The sequence below is a fragment of the Pristiophorus japonicus genome, chromosome Y (genome assembly GCF_044704955.1).
Source record: "Pristiophorus japonicus isolate sPriJap1 chromosome Y, sPriJap1.hap1, whole genome shotgun sequence".
NCBI classification, from domain to species: domain Eukaryota; kingdom Metazoa; phylum Chordata; class Chondrichthyes; family Pristiophoridae; genus Pristiophorus; species Pristiophorus japonicus.
Window position 1 is genome coordinate 39,295,778 of NC_092011.1, and position 16,330 is coordinate 39,312,107.

At 55.7% G+C, this 16,330-nt stretch overlaps 1 protein-coding gene across 1 annotated transcript in view; it reads left to right on the forward strand.

Annotated features, from left to right (window-relative positions):
* The window catches only part of LOC139241096 (low-density lipoprotein receptor-related protein 1-like), a 440,653-nt gene that overhangs the window by 243,070 nt on the left and 181,253 nt on the right, over positions 1-16,330 (forward strand). The window contains 3 exon segments of the mRNA XM_070869785.1: positions 3,642-3,773; positions 9,441-9,575; positions 13,362-13,491. Coding sequence (XP_070725886.1) covers positions 3,642-3,773; positions 9,441-9,575; positions 13,362-13,491 — 397 coding nt within the window.

The following is a 16,330-nucleotide window of genomic DNA, read 5'->3' on the forward strand; positions in this document are numbered from 1 at the left end:
TTCCCACAAGCAGCAACGTGATAAATGACCCAGATAATCTTTTATTTTAAAATGATGTTGATAAATATTGGCCCCAGGACAACAGGGGTGAGCTTACCTCCTGCTCTTCTACCAATACTGGCTATAGAACCTTTTACCTCCACAGGAGGAAAACGGAACCTTGGTTTAACGCCCCTCCGACAGTGCGGCGCTCCCTCAGTACCGCCCCTCCGACAGTGCGGCGCTCCCTCAGTACCGCCCCTCCGACAGTGCGGCGCTCCCTCAGTACTGCCCCTCCGACAGTGCGGCGCTCCCTCAGTACCGCCCCTCCGACAGTGCGGCGCTCCCTCAGTACTGCCCTTCCAACAGTGCAGCGCTCCCTCAGTACTGCCCCTCCGACAGTGCGGCGCTCCCTCAGTACCGCCCCTCCGACAGTGCGGCGCTCCCTCAGTACCGCCCCTCCGACAGTGCGGCACTCCCTCAGTACCGCCCCTCCGACAGTGCGGCGCTCCCTCAGTACCGCCCCTCCGACAGTGCGGCGCTCCCTCAGTACTGCCCCTCCGACAGTGCGGCGCTCCCTCAGTACTACCCCTCCGACAGTACGGTGCTCCCTCAGTACCGCCCCTCCGACAGTGCGGCACTCCCTCAGTACTGCCCTCCGACAGTGCGGCGCTCCCTCAGTACCGCCCCTCCGACAGTGCAGCACTCCCTCAGTACTGCCCTCCGACAGTGCGGCGCTCCCTCAGTACCGCCCCTCCGACAGTGCGGCACTCCCTCAGTACTGCCCCTCCGACAGTGCAGCACTCCCTCAGTACTGCCCCTCCGACAGTGCGGCGCTCCCTCGGTGTGACCTAACCCCATATACCCGCCTTTGCCCCATATCCCTGAATACCCTTTGGTTAACAGAAATCTATCAATCTCTGATTTAAAATGAACAATTGACCCCCAGCATCAATTCCCGTTTGCGGAAGAGAGTCCCAAACCTCTCCCACCCTTTGTGTGTAGAAATGTTTCCCAACTTCACTCCTGAAAGGTCTGGCTCTAATTTTCAGACTCTGCCCCTAGTCCCAGACTCCCCAACCAGCGGGAACAGTTTCTGTCAGTACCCCATAATATCTTGAAAAATTAGATCGAGTCGCCTACTAATCTTGTACAATTTTGGGGATACAGCCCTGTGTAAGGAGGGTAGCCTGCCTGCGGATGGAGAGGTGTTTACAATTGCCCGCTCTGTTTTCCATCTATCTCCAGGGTTTGTTTAACCAGAGCTGTGTTTGAGGGGGCTGTCTGGTTATAGATTGCCACCATAAAATATGAATGACCTTGTTCTCATTGAGCAATGGTGGTATAGGGACCGAGACTCAATGTTCCAGCTGATCATTTATTAACCCTGTGGGTGCTGGTTCCATCTCTCCTTCTGTGACCCATTTCAAAGCAAACTTTGTGGCATTCTGGGAAAGATATCGCTCAGCACGGTCAGAAATCAGCTCCGTGCTCAATTACACAGTCCACCATCGACCCAGGGTAAAAAGAAAGTAGGAACTTGCCTTTCGTCTCCTCAAGATGTCCCAAAGCGATTCTCAGCCAATGAAGTATGTTTTTTTGAAGTATAGTGGCAGATGGCACCTTGGTTTGATGCCTAATTCGAAAGACAGCCCCTCCGACAGTGCGGCGCTCCCTCAGTACCGCCCCTCCGACAGTGCGGCGCTCCCTCAGTACCGCCTCTCCGACAGTGCGGCCCCTCCGACAGTGCGGCGCTCCCTCAGTACCGCCCCTCCGACAGTGCGGCGCTCCCTCAGTACCGCCCCTCCGACAGTGCGGCGCTCCCTCAGTACCGCCCCTCCGACAGTGCGGGGCTCCCCCAGTACCGCCCCTCCGACAGCGCGGCGCTCCCTCAGTACTGCCCCTCCGACAGCGCGGCGCTCCCTCAGTACTGCCCCTCCGACAGCGCGGGGCTCCCTCAGTACCGCCTCTCCGACAGCGCGGCGCTCCCTCAATACTGCCCCTCCAACAGTGCGGTGCTCCCTCAGTACAAACAAGGATGAAGATTTTGAAATCGAGGTGGGAACCAATGTAGGACAGCGAGCACAGGGGGTGATGGGTGAGTGGGACTCGGTGTGAGTTAGGACACGGGGTCAGTGAGCACAGGGGGTGATGGGTGAGTGGGACTGGGTGTGAGTTAGGACACGGGGTCAGTGAGCACAGGGGGTGATGGGTGAGTGGGACTCGGTGTGAGTTAGGACACGGGGTCAGTGAGCACAGGGGGTGATGGGTGAGTGGGACTGGGTGTGAGTTAGGACACGGGGTCAGTGAGCACAGGGGGTGATGGGTGAGCGGGACTGGGTGTGAGTTAGGACACGGGGACAGTGAGCACAGGGGGTGATGGGTGAGTGGGACTGGGTGTGAGTTAGGACACGGGGTCAGTGAGCACAGGGGGTGATGGGTGAGTGGGACTGGGTGTGAGTTAGGACACGGGGTCAGTGAGCACAGGGGGTGATGGGTGAGTGGGACTGGGTGTGAGTTAGGACACGGGGTCAGTGAGCACAGCGGGGTGATGGGTGAATGGGACTGGGTGCGAGTTAGGACACGGGGTCAGTGAGCACAGGGGGTGATGGGTGAGCGGGACTCGGTGTGAGTTAGGACACGGGGGCACCTGAGTTTTGGATCACCTCTAGTTTACGTCGGGTAGAATGTGGGAGGCCGGCCAGGAGCGCAGCGCGTTGGAATAGTCAAGTCTGGAGGTAACAAAAGCACGGATGAGGGCTTCAGCAGCGGAAGAGCTGAAGCAGGGGCGGAGACGGGCGATGTTACGGAAGTGGAATGGGACGTCCCAAACTGCTTCACAGCCAATGAAGTATTTTGGAAGTGCAGTCATAGTTGCACCGTGGGGGAAGAGTTAGCATCTGTAGAATATTAGGAGGATGATGGGAGGCAATTGTGAATGGGGTAGCGAGTTGGAATGTATGAGGTAATAATCGCTGGAGAAATACCACCAACGCTGTCTCCGCAAGATCCTGCAAATCCCCCGGGAGGACAGACGCACCAACGTTAGCGTCCTCGACCAGGCCAACATCCCCAGCATCGAAGCACTGACCACACTCGACCAGCTCCGCTGGGCAGGGCCACATTGTCCGCATGGTTCCCCCAGACACGAGACTCCCCAAAGCAAGCGCTCTACTCTGAACTCCTTCACGGGCAAACGAGCCAAAGGTGGGCAGAGGAAACGTTACAAGGGACCACCCTCAAAGCCTCCCTGATAAAGTGCAACATCCCCACCGACACCTGGGAGCCCCTGGCCCAAAGACCAGTCCGCCCTAAGTGGAGGGAGTGCATCCGGGAGGGCGCTGAGCACCTCGAGTCTCGTCGCCGAGAGCGTGCAGAAACCAAGCGCAGGCAGCGGAAGGAGCGTGCGGCAAACCAGTCCCACCCTCCCCTTCCCTCAACGTCTATCTGTCCCACCCTCCCCTTCCCTCAACGTCTATCTGTCCCACCTGTGACCGGGACTGTTGTTCCCGTATTGGACTGTTCAGCCACCTCAGGACTCGTGTTTAGAGTGGAAGCAAGTCTTCCTCGATTCCGAGGGTCTGCTTATGATGATGATGACGAGGTACTAATGAGATGATGTGTGTAATAACCGGGGCTGATTTTCCCCTTTCTCTGTCTAGGTGTGGGGTCCTTCCTCCTGTACTCCGTGCACGAGGGAATCCGCGGCATACCCCTGGATCCCAACGATAAATCGGACGCCCTGGTTCCTGTCTCAGGGACTTCGCTGGCCGTGGGGATAGACTTCCACGCAGGTACGCGGGCTGGGTGAATACGGATCGCGGGGTTGTGCGGGGACGGGGGCAGAATCTTAAACAGTGCGTGCTCCTGTCCGTGTGCCATGTTCAGTGTGCGAGGCTGTCGCAGGCTCAAACCGTAATAATTGGGGTGATGGGAATGGGGTTAATTGGGGAGGAGCGGTCCGTTGATGCTGAGCCTGTAGTATGTCAGTGGAAGAGCCCTCGCATTGTCTGTGTCTGTGTGTGTGTGTGTGTGTGTGTGATTGTGTCTCTCTCTGTGTGTGTCTGTCTCTCTCTGTGTGTGTCTGTCTCTCTCTGTGTGTGTCTGTCTCTCTCTCTCTCTCTCTCTCTCTCTCTCTCTCTCTCTGTCTGTGTGTGTGTCTGTCTGTGTCTGTATGTGTCGCGCTCTCGCTCTCTCTCTGTGTCTCTCTCTCTTTCTGTCTCTCTCTCTATCTCTCATAAGAACACAAGAATTAGGAACAGGAGTAGGCCATCTAGCCCCTCCAGCCTGCTCCGCCATTCAACAAGATCATGGCTGATCTGGCCGTGGACTCAGCTCCACTTACCCGCCCGCTCCCCGTAACCCTTAATTCCCTTATTGGTTAAAAATCTATCTATCTGTGACTTGAATACATTCAATGAGCTAGCCTCAACTGCTTCCTTGGGCAGAGAATTCCACAGATTCACAACCCTCTGGGAGAAGAAATTCCTTCTCAACTCGGTTTTAAATTGGCTCCCCCGTATTTTGAGGCTGTTCCCCCTAGTTCTAGTCTCCCCGACCAGTGGAAACAACCTCTCTGCCTCGATCTTGTCTATCCCTTTCATTGTTTTAAATGTTTCTATAAGATCACCCCTCATCCTTCTGAACTCCAACGAGTAAAGACCCAGTCTCTCTCTCTCTCTCTCTCTGTCTCTCTCTCTCCGTGGCTTTTGCGCTTTTGCTCTCTTGCTCTCGCTCTCTCTCTCTCTCTCTCTCTGGGAGAGCCTGTCTCTGTGATCAGTGTCACTCCCTCACAGTGTGTTCTGAAAGGACTCTCCCCTTTGTCCCATTCCACTGTCCCTTTACCACAGTGCAGTTTTTTTCCCGTTAATTGTACCTCTCACCTAATTTGTTATTTACAGGGTCACTGCAACAAATGTCCTTCTTTTGACACTTGGCAAATCCCAGAGCTCACACCGTCCCCATAACACTGCTGTAATTTACTGGGAATCTCATCGACACCATCCCCCACACATGGCTCAGCTCCCCCATGTCCTAACTCACACCGAGTCCCGCTCGCCCATCACCCCCTGTGCTCACTGCCCCCGTGTCCTAACTCGCACCGAGTTCCACTCACCCATCACCCCCTGTGCTCACTGACCACGTGTCCTAACTCGCACCCAGTCCCGCTCACCCATCACCCCCTGTGCTCACTGCCCCGTGTCCTAACTCACACCGAGTCCCACTCACCCATCCCCCACACATGGCTCAGCTCCCCCATGTCCTAACTCACACCGAGTCCCGCTCACCCATCACCCCCTGTGCTCACTGACCCCGTGTCCTAACTCGCACCCAGTCCCGCTCACCCATCACCCGCTGTGCTAATTGCCCCGTGTCCTAACTCACACCGAGTCCCACTCACCCATCACCCCCTGTGCTCACTGCCCCGTGTCCTAACTCGCACCGAGTCCCGCTCACCCATCACCCCCTGTGCTCACTGCCCCGTGTCCTAACTCACACCGAGTCCCACTCACCCATCCCCCACACATGGCTCAGCTCCCCCATGTCCTAACTCACACCGAGTCCCACTCACCCATCACCCCCTGTGCTCACTGACCCTGTGTCCTAACTCACACCCAGTCCCACTCACCCATCACCCCCTGTGCTCGCTGCCCCCGTGTCCTAACTCGCACCGAGTCCTGCTCACCCATCACCCCCTGTGCTCACTGCCCCGTGTCCTAACTCACACCCAGTCCCACTCACCCATCACCCCCTGTGCTCACTGCCCCCGTGTTCTAACTCGCACCGAGTCCCGCTCACCCATCACCCCCTGTGCTCGCTGACCCCGTGTCCTAACTCGTACCGAGTCCCGCTTACCCATCACCCCCTGTGCTCACTGCCCCGTGTCCTAACTCGCATCGAGTCCCGCTCACCCATCACCCCCTGTGCTCACTGCCCCGGGTCCTAACTCGCACCCAGTCCCGCTCACCCATCACCCCGTGTGCTCACTGACCCCGTGTCCTAACTCGCACCCAGTCCCACTCACCCATCACCCCCTGTGCTCACTGACCTACATTGGCACCCAGTCTGGCAACTACTCGTTTTTTTAAATTGTCGTCCTTGTTTTCAACTCGTTCTCCCTCCTAATCTCTGTAACCCCCTCCTGTCCCCCGACATCCCTCCCTATCTCTGTAACCTCCTCCAGCCCTACACCCCTCCCTATCTCTGTAACCTCCTCCAGCCCTAAACCCCTCCCTATCTCTGTAACCTCCTCCAGCCCTACACCCCTCCCTATCTCTGTAACCTCCTCCAGCCCTACACCCCTCCCTATCTCTGTAACCTCCTCCAGCCCTACACCCCTCCCTATCTCTGTAACCTCCTCCAACCCCCTACACCCCTCCCTATCTCTGTAACCCCCTCCAGCCCCTACACCCCTCCCTATCTCTGTAACCTCCTCCAACCCCCTACACCCCTCCCTATCTCTGTAACCTCCTCCAGCCCTACACCCCTCCCTATCTCTGTAACCTCCTCCAACCCCCTACACCCCTCCCTATCTCTGTAACCTCCTCCAGCCCCACAACCCCTCCCTATCTCTGTAACCTCCTCCAGCCCCTACAACCCCTCCCTATCTCTGTAACTTCCTGCAGCCCCTACACCCCTCCCTATCTCTAACCTCCAGCCCACTACACCCCTCCCTATCTCTGTAACCTCCTCCAGCCCTACACCCCTCCCTATCTCTGTAACCCTCTCCAGCCCCTACACCTCTCCGTATCTCTGTAACCTCCAGCCACTACACCCCTCCCTATCTCTGTAACCTCCAGCCCCCTACACCCCTCCCTATCTCTGTAACCCCCTCCAGCCCCCTACACCCCTCCCTATCTCTGTAACCCCCTCCAGCCCCCTACACCCCTCCCTATCTCTGTAACCTCCAGCCCCCTACACCCCTCCCTATCTCTGTAACCTCCTCCAGCCCCTACACCCCTCCCTATCTCTGTAACCCTCTCCAGCCCCTACACCTCTCCGTATCTCTGTAACCTCCAGCCACTACACCCCTCCCTATCTCTGTAACCTCCAGCCCCCTACACCCCTCCCTATCTCTGTAACCTCCAGCCCCCTACACCCCTCCCTATCTCTGTAACCCCCTCCAGCCCCCTACACCCCTCCCTATCTCTGTAACCCCCTCCAGCCCCCTACACCCCTCCCTATCTCTGTAACCTCCAGCCCCCTACACACCTCCCTATCTCTGTAACCCCCTCCAGTCCCTACACCCCTCCCTATCTCTGTAACCTCCTCCAGCCCCCTACACCCCTCCCTATCTCTGTAACCCCCTCCAGTCCCTACACCCCTCCCTATCTCTGTAACCTCCTCCAGCCCCTACACCCCTCCCTATCTCTGTAACCTCCTCCAGCCCCTACACCCCTCCCTATCTCTGTAACCTCCAGCCACTACACCCCTCCCTATCTCTGTAACCTCCTCCAGCCCCTACACCCCTCCCTATCTCTGTAACCTCCTCCAGCCCCTACACCCCTCCCTATCTCTGTAACCTCCAGCCCCTACACCCCTCCCTATCTCTGTAACCTCCAGCCCCTACACCCCTCCCTATCTCTGTAACCTCCAGCCCCTACATCCCTCCCTATCTCTGTAATCTCCTCCAGCCCCGACACCCCTCACTAAATCTCACCACCTCTCTCCTCCTTTAAGACGCTCCTTAAAACCTTCCCCTTTGAACAGCCTTTGCAGACCTGTCCCCCGTATCGGTTTATGTGTCTCGGTGTCCGATTATGTTAATGCTCTGGTGTGGCCTTGGGACTTTTTATTACAACAACAACAACATGTATTTATATAGCGCATTTAACGTAGTAAAACGTCCCAAGACGCTTCACAGCAGTGTTACAGGACACAACAGATAAATTAGACACCGAGCCACAAGGAGTAATTAAGGCAGATCAAATTAGCGCTGCTGATCAAAGAGGCAGGTTTTAAGGAGCTTCTTGAAGGAGGAGAGAGAGGCGGAGAGGTTTAGGGAGGGAGTTCCAGAGCTTGGGGCCCAGGCAACAGAAGGCACGGCCACCGATGGTGGAGCGATTATAATCAGGGATGGTCAGGAGGGCAGAATTAGAGGAGTGCAGAGATCTCAGGGGGGGGGGGGGGTTGTGGGGCTGGAGGGGGTTACAGAGATAGGGAGGGGTGTAAGGGCTGGAGGAGGTTACAGAGATAGGGAGGGGTGTAGGGGCTGGAGGAGGTTACAGAGATAGGGAGGGGTGTAGGGGCTGGAGGAGGTTACAGAGATAGGGAGGGGTGTAGGGGCTGGAGGAGGTTACAGAGATAGGGAGGGGTGTAGGGGCTGGAGGAGGTTACAGAGATAGGGAGGGGTGTAGGGGCTGGAGGAGGTTACAGAGATAGTGAGGGGTGTAGGGGCTGGAGGAGGTTACAGAGATAGGGAGGGGTGTAGGGGCTGGAGGAGGTTACAGAGATAGGGAGGGGTGTAGGGGCTGGAGGAGGTTACAGAGATAGTGAGGGGTGTAGGGGCTGGAGGAGGTTACAGAGATAGGGAGGGGTGTAGGGGCTGGAGAAGGTTACAGAGATAGGGAGGGGTGTAGGGGCTGGAGGAGGTTAGAGATAGGGAGGGGTGTAGGGGCTGGAGGAGGTTAGAGATAGGGAGGGATGTAGGGGCTGGAGGAGGTTACAGAGAGAGGGAGGGGTGTAGGGGCTGGAGGAGGTTACAGAGATAGGGAGGGGTGAGGAGGCCATGGAGGGATTTGAAAACAAGAATGAGAATTTTGAAATCGAGGCGTTGTTTAACCGGGAGCCAATGTCGGTCGGCGAGCACAGGGGGTGATGGGTGAGTGGGACTCGGTGTGAGTTAGGACACGGGGGCAGTGAGCACAGGGGGTGATGGGTGAGTGGGACTCGGTGCGAGTTAGGACACGGGGTCAGCGAGCACAGGGGGTGATGGGTGAGTGGGACTCGGTGCGAGTTAGGACACGGGGGCAGTGAGCACAGGGGGTGATGGGTGAGTGGGACTCGGTGCGAGTTAGGACACGGGGGCAGTGAGCACAGGGGGTGATGGGTGAGCGGGACTGGGTGCGAGTTAGGACACGGGGTCAGCGAGCACAGGGGGTGATGGGTGAGTGGGACTCGGTGCGAGTTAGGACACGGGGGCAGTGAGCACAGGGGGTGATGGGTGAGTGGGACTCGGTGCGAGTTAGGACACGGGGGCAGTGAGCACAGGGGGTGATGGGTGAGCGGGACTGGGTGCGAGTTAGGACACGGGGGCAGTGAGCACAGGGGGTGATGGGTGAGTGGGACTCGGTGCGAGTTAGGACACGGTTGGTGTGTTGAAGGTGCTGTCTCCTGGAAGAAGCACTTGCTGCTGGTTCCCCTGGGTGCTGAGTGTGGGATCTTGCTGCTCCAATGCTTCTCTCCGATGTCCGTCAGTTCCATTTAACTCTTGTTTCTCCCCTCCTGCTCCCACCCTGCAGAGAACGACACCATCTACTGGGTGGACATGGGGCTGAGTGCCATCAGCCGAGCCAAGCGCGACCAGACCTGGCGCGAGGACGTGGTGACCAACGGCATCGGCAGGGTCGAGGGTATCGCGGTGGATTGGATTGCAGGTGAGAGTGGGGCACAGGAGAGCGGGGCAAGGTGCGCGGGGACGGAGTGGGGCATAGAGAAGGTGAGGGAGGTGGGCGGAGGGGCACAAGGAGAGCGGGGGGAGGGAGAGGGGCGAGGGAGGGAGAGTGGGGCACAGGGGAGAGTGGGGCGAAGGAGGGAGAGAGAGGCACAGAGCGGGGTGAGGGAGGGACAGTGGGGCACAGGTAGAGTGGGGTGTTGTGTGCCCTGCGATTCCATCTCGTTTGTGTATCCTGTGTGAGCTCACCTTAAGGTGCTTTAAGAACACCAGTAGCATTCAGCCCCTCGAGCCTGCTCCGCCATTCAATAAGTTCACGGCTGATCTTCCACCTCGACACTTTCCCGGTCGATCCCTCGATTCCCTTAATATCCAAAAATCTCTCGATCTCAGCCTTGAATATACTCAACGACTGAGCTCCACAGCCCTCTGGGGCAGAGAATTCCAAAGATTCACCACCCTCTGAGTGAAGAAATTCCTCCTCATCTCAGTCCTAAATGGCCGACCCCTTATCCTGAGACTGTGACCCCTGGTTCTAGACTCCCCAGCCCGGGGGAAACACCCTCCCTGCATCTATCCTGTCAATCCCCCTCAGAATCTGGTGTGTTTCAATGGGATCACCTCTCATTCATCTAAACTCCAGAGAGTATGGGCCCAGTCTGCTCAATCTCTCCTCATAGGACAATCGCCCCATCCCAGGAATCAGTCTGGTGAACCTTCGTTGTGCTGCCTCTAAGGCAAGTATTATTGTATTTCCTTCATGGGTTCTTTGCTTAAGAATTCATAGCAACACATTGCTATTAAGAACTAGTTGGCTTATTAACAAAGGTTTAACAATCACACGGCACATTTCCGGTTCATCCACCAGGCTCACAACCACCTGCCCCATCGTGGATCCCCCGAACCCAACTGGCTGGGGTTTTATTCAGTCTTGTGAACATCACATGACTGGCTAAACCCCTCCCAACTCAACAGCTCTACAACTGTTTTGTTAAAACATTAATACAAGTGCCCCCTGATTAAAGGAGGGCACTAAAACCGACACAATTTAAACAAATTAAACTTTGGACTGTAAACTTAAATCAAATTAAAATTGCCGGGAGTGATGAAGCACTCCAGTCCCTCCGGCGCCCACCTCTCGCGGAAGGCCGCGAGCGTACCGGTGGACACCGCGTGCTCCATCTCCAGGGACACCCTGGCTCGGATGTAACCGCGGAAGAGAGGCAGGCAGTCGGGCTGAACGACCCCCTCGACCGCACGCTGCCTGGACCGACTAATGGGCCCCTTGGCCAGGCCCAGGAGCAGTCCTACGAGGAGGCCCTCGGACCTGCCCGCTCCCCTCCGCACAGGGTGCCCAAAGATCAGGAGTGTGGGACTGAAGTGCAGCCAAAAATCGAGGAGCAGCCCCTTCAAATAATGGAACAGGGGCTGCAACCTCACACACTGATCACACACGTGGAATATGGACTCCCCCAGACCGCAGAAATTGCAGGCGGCCCGGGAGTCCGTGAACCGACTTAAAAACCGATTGCAGGGGACTGCCCCGTGCACCACCCTCCAGGCCAAGTCCCCCAATAAATAACGGGAGGACTCCCGCGTAGAGAGCACTCCATTGGGGACCCCCGCCTCCTCCGGACGGCAAGATGGCGCGTCTGGACGGCAGACGAGGATGGCAAGGTGGAGAGTGTGCAGGAGCAGCCCGAACAGGAAACCCCTCTCTGCTTGGTGGCGATGAGGAATTCCGTCCGGACGGGGGTCAGTTCGGACGGGATCGCCCCACGTGCTTGAGCCTCCACGACACACTCAACAGCTCGACAAACCTGGGAGCACACTCACAGGTACATACGTTAGAGATATGGTGATGGGATGAGATGGCGCAGGGGAGCGGGATGAGGCTCGTGTTGACCAGAAACACCGGCCCGGGGCAGTGGGCCTGTTTCTGTGCTGTGAATAAGAACATAAGAAACAGAAGCAGGAGTCGGCCATTCGGCCCCTCGAGCCTGCTCCGCCATTTAATACGACCATGGCTGATCCGATCATGGACTCAGCTCCACTTCCCCGCCCGCTCCCCATAACCCTTCACTCCCTTATCGCTCAAAAATCTGTCTATCTCCACCTTAAATATATTCAATGTCCCAGCCTCCACAGCTCTCTGGGGCAGAGAATTCCACAGATTTACAACCCTCTGAGAGAAGAAATTCCTCCTCATCTCAGTTTTAAATGGGCGACCCCTTATTCTAAGACCATGCTCCCTAGTTCTAGTCTCCCCCATCAGTGGAAACATCCTCTCTGCATCCACCTTGTCAAGCTCCCTCATAATTTTATACGCTACAACAAATATTCGATGTTTCCGACCTTGCATTTGGTTCTAAGCTTGGCGTCTCTTGAAGCAATGAGTATTTGAGAAGGTCTTTGCACCATGAGGTATGGCAATATTATATTCTATATTGTTACCTCCAGACTTGACTATTCCAACGCACTCCTGGATGGCCTCTCACATTCTACCCCACGTAAACTAGAGGTGATCCAAAACTCGGCTGCCCCCCCCCCCCCCGTGTCCTAACTCGCACCCAGTCCCACTCACCCATCACCCCCTGTGCTCACTGACCCCGTGTCCTAACTCACACCGAGTCCCGCTCACCCATCACCCCCTGTGCTCACTGCCCCCGTGTCCTAACTCGCACCCAGTCCCACTCACCCATCACCCCCTGTGCTCACTGACCCCGTGTCCTAACTCACACCGAGTCCCACTCACCCATCACCCCCTGTGCTCACTGCCCCGTGTCCTAACTCGTACCCAGTCCCACTCACCCATCACCCCCTGTGCTCACTGCCCCGTGTCCTAACTCACACCCAGTCCCACTCACCCATCACCCCCTGTGCTCACTGACCCCGTGTCCTAACTCGCACCCAGTCCCGCTCACCCATCACCCCCTGTGCTCGCTGCCCCCGTGTCCTAACTCACACCCAGTCCCGCTCACCCATCACCCCCTGTGCTCACTGACCCCGTGTCCTAACTCACACCCAGTCCCGCTCACCCATCACCCCCTGTGCTCGCTGACCCCGTGTCCTAACTCACATCCAGTCCCACTCACCCATCACCCCCTGTGCTCACTGACCCCGTGTCCTAACTCGCACCCAGTCCCGCTCACCCATCACCCCCTGTGCTCACTGCCCCGTGTCCTAACTCACATCCAGTCCCGCTCACCCATCACCCCCTGTGCTTTCTAACCGATATTGGCTCCCCGTTAAACAACGCCTTGATTTCAAAATTCTCCATCCTTGTTTGTAAATCCTTCCATGGACCTCACCTCTCCCTATCTCTGTAATTTTTTTCAGTCTCACAACCCCCCGAGATCTCTGCACTCCTCTAATTCTGCCCTCCTGACCATCCCTGATTATAATTGCTCCACCATCGGTGGCCGTGCCTTCTGTTGCCTGGGCCCCAAGCTCTGGAACTCCCTCCCTAAACCTCTCCGCCCCTCTACCTCTCTCTCCTCCTTCAAGACACTCCATAAAACCTCCCTCTGTGACCAAGCTTTTGATCATCTATCTTAATTTCTTCTGCGGCTGGGTATTAAATTTATCTGTTTGTCTGCAACACCGTTGTGAAGCACCTTCAGACGTTTTACTGCATTAAAGGTTCTATATAAATAAAAGTTATTATATTAAAAGATTTATTACAATACAAGACTGTGTTAATTTTTTTATTGCGATGATCACAGCTCTCTGTATATTTGCTATCATTTATTGGGGTGTTTTTTTTCAGGGAACATTTACTGGACGGACCAAGGGTTTGACGTTATTGAGGTTGCCAGACTGAATGGGTCTTTCCGATACGTGGTCGTCTCACAGGGGCTGGATAAACCCCGAGCCATTACTGTCCATCCAAAAAAAGGGTAATGTCCCTGAGTATCCTGCCCCTGGAAACCGTTCCTCTCTATCCAAACCCCGCACAGTTCTGAACCCCTCTATTACCTCTCTCCCTTAACCTTCTCTGCTCCAAGGAGAACAACCCCAGCTCCTCCAGTCTCCCCACATCACTGAAGTCCCTCATCCCCCTGGTCATCACCATCACAGGCGATCCCTCGAACGAGGATGACTTGTTTCCACGAGTTCACGGGTGTTTCAATGAAGGACCTAATATTCCAGATCCCGAACTACATCCTGAAGGGTGGAAGATGCCTGTGGGTGGATTATTTTAACGTGGGGTGACCGTTGCACACCAGCCACCACACGGGGCTTGACAGAGCGAGGTCTTGGTCCAGGGACAAGGGTTAACCAGGACGACTGGAGACCAGCTCTGCTGCACGGACCCAGTGCGCGCACATATCGCACAGTGTGGGCTGGTCCCGTGCTGCCCCTGGGCCCTCGCCTCTCCTGGGCCCCTTACCCCCAACTGTCGTATCTCCGCCCCGATCTCTCGCCGCTCCTCCGTCATAAACATTCACCACATCTCGCCAAAAACACTGGCCACTCATCCGCCCCGACCTTCCCACTCATCTGTACCTGGGCCCTGCCGATATTCCCGCCCACGTTCCAAAACGGCGAGCAGGGTTTTGATGATGTCGCTCAGTCGCCCATCTCAAAATTGTCGCACGCTTGGAGCAGCTCGTGCTGGAGGTTGAAGTAACACGCTGCTCCAGCTCTTTCTACTTGCCGACCTGTGGAGCTGTTCTCTTGCAGGTCGGGAGGCCACGATGTACCATTGATACCAGGTATCATTCTGGTCAATCTCCCTCTCAACCTTCTCTGCTCCAAGGAGAACAACCCCAGCTCCTCCAGTCTCCCCACATCACTGAAGTCCCTCATCCCCCTGGGACCATTCTGGTCAATCTCCCTCTGCACCCTCTCCCAGGCCCTTCACACCCTCCCTACAGTGCGGGGCTCAGAATTGGACACGATACGACCCAGTGTTGTATAAAGGTTTAGCGTAACACCTTGCGTACTCCATGCCTATATTTATAAAGACCAAGATCCTGTATTCTTTAATTCAACAGTTTTACCAATTTAAATTAAAATTAAAAACATTTCTTTTTATTCCCCATTCATTTCTTTTCTCTTGCAAAAGGAAGGCTCATAACTTAAGAACACAAGAAATCGGAACAGGAGTCGGCCATTCGGCCCCTCGAGCCTGCTCCGCCATTTAATACGACCATGGCTGATCCCATCATGGACTCAGCTCCACTTCCCCGCCCGCTCCCCATAACCCTTCACTCCCTTATCGCTCAAAAATCTGTCTATCTCCACCTTGAATATATTCAATGTCCCAGCCTCCACAGCTCTCTGGGGCAGAGAATTCCACAGATTTACAACCCTCTGAGAGAAGAAATTCCTCCTCATCTCAGTTTTAAATGGGCGGCCCCTTATTCTAAGACCATGCCCCCTAGTTCTAGTCTCCCCCATCAGTGGAAACATCCTCTCTGCATCCACCTTGTCAAGCCCCCTCATAATCTTACACATTTCGATAAGATCACCTCTCATTCTTCTGAATTCCAATGAGTAGAGGCCAAACCTGCTCAATCTTTCCTCATAAGTCAACCCCCTCATCTCCGGAATCAACCGAGTGAACCTTCTCTGAACTGCCTCCAAAGCGAGTATATTCTTTCGTAAATACGGAGACCAAAACTGCACCCTGTATAACTGGATCAAGACTTCCCTGCTTTTATACTCCATCCCCTTTGCAATAAAGGCCAACATTCCATTGGCCTTCCTGATCACTTGCTGTACCTTCAGACTGTCCTTTTGTGTTTCGTGCACAAGTACCCCCAGGTCCCGCTGTACTCGGGTGATCTAATAGAGGCCCTTAAAATTATGAAAGGTTTTGATCGAGTGGATACAGACAGAATGTTTCCACGCATCCGTGCCTTTGTTACCTCCAGACTTGACTATTCCAACGCACTCCTGGCTGGCCACACACATTCTACCCCACGTAAACTAGAGTGATCCAAAACTTGACTGCCCCCGTGTCCTAACTCACACCGAGTCCCACTCACCCATCACCCCCTGTGCACACTGACCCCGTGTCCTAACTCACACCCAGTCCCGCTCACCCATCACCCCCTGTGCTCGCTGACCCCGTGTCCTAACTCGCACCGAGTCCCACTCACCCATCACCCCCTGTGCTCGCTGACCTACATTGGCTCCCAGTTAAACAACGCCTCGATTTAAAAATTCTCATCCTGGTTTACAAATCCCTCCATGGCCTCCTCACCCCTCCCTATCTCTGTAACCTCCTCCAGCCCCTACACCCCTCCCTATCTCTGTAACCTCCTCCAGCCCCTACACCCCTCCCTATCTCTGTAACCTCCTCCAGCCCCTACACCCCTCCCTATCTCTGTAACCTCCTCCAGCCCCGACACCCCTCCCTATCTCTGTAACCTCCTCCAGCCCCACAACCCCACCCCTGAGATGTCTGCGCTCCTCTAATCTGCCCTCCTGAGCATCCCTGATTATAATCGCTCCACCATTGGTGTCCGTGTCTTTAGGGACGGTGAATAAGTGCTGGGCTTACCAGCGACACCCACACCCCATGCAATGCTCACACAGTACTCCCGGTACAGTCCGTCCATCATCATCATCATCATCGGCAGTCCCTCGAAGCGAGGATGACTTACTTCCACGCCAATAAGGGACAAGTTCCCAGGTGTTCCAATGAAGGACCTAATATTCCAGATCCCGAACTCCATCCTGAAGGGTGGAAGATGCCTGTGGGTGGATTGTTTTAACGTGGGGTGA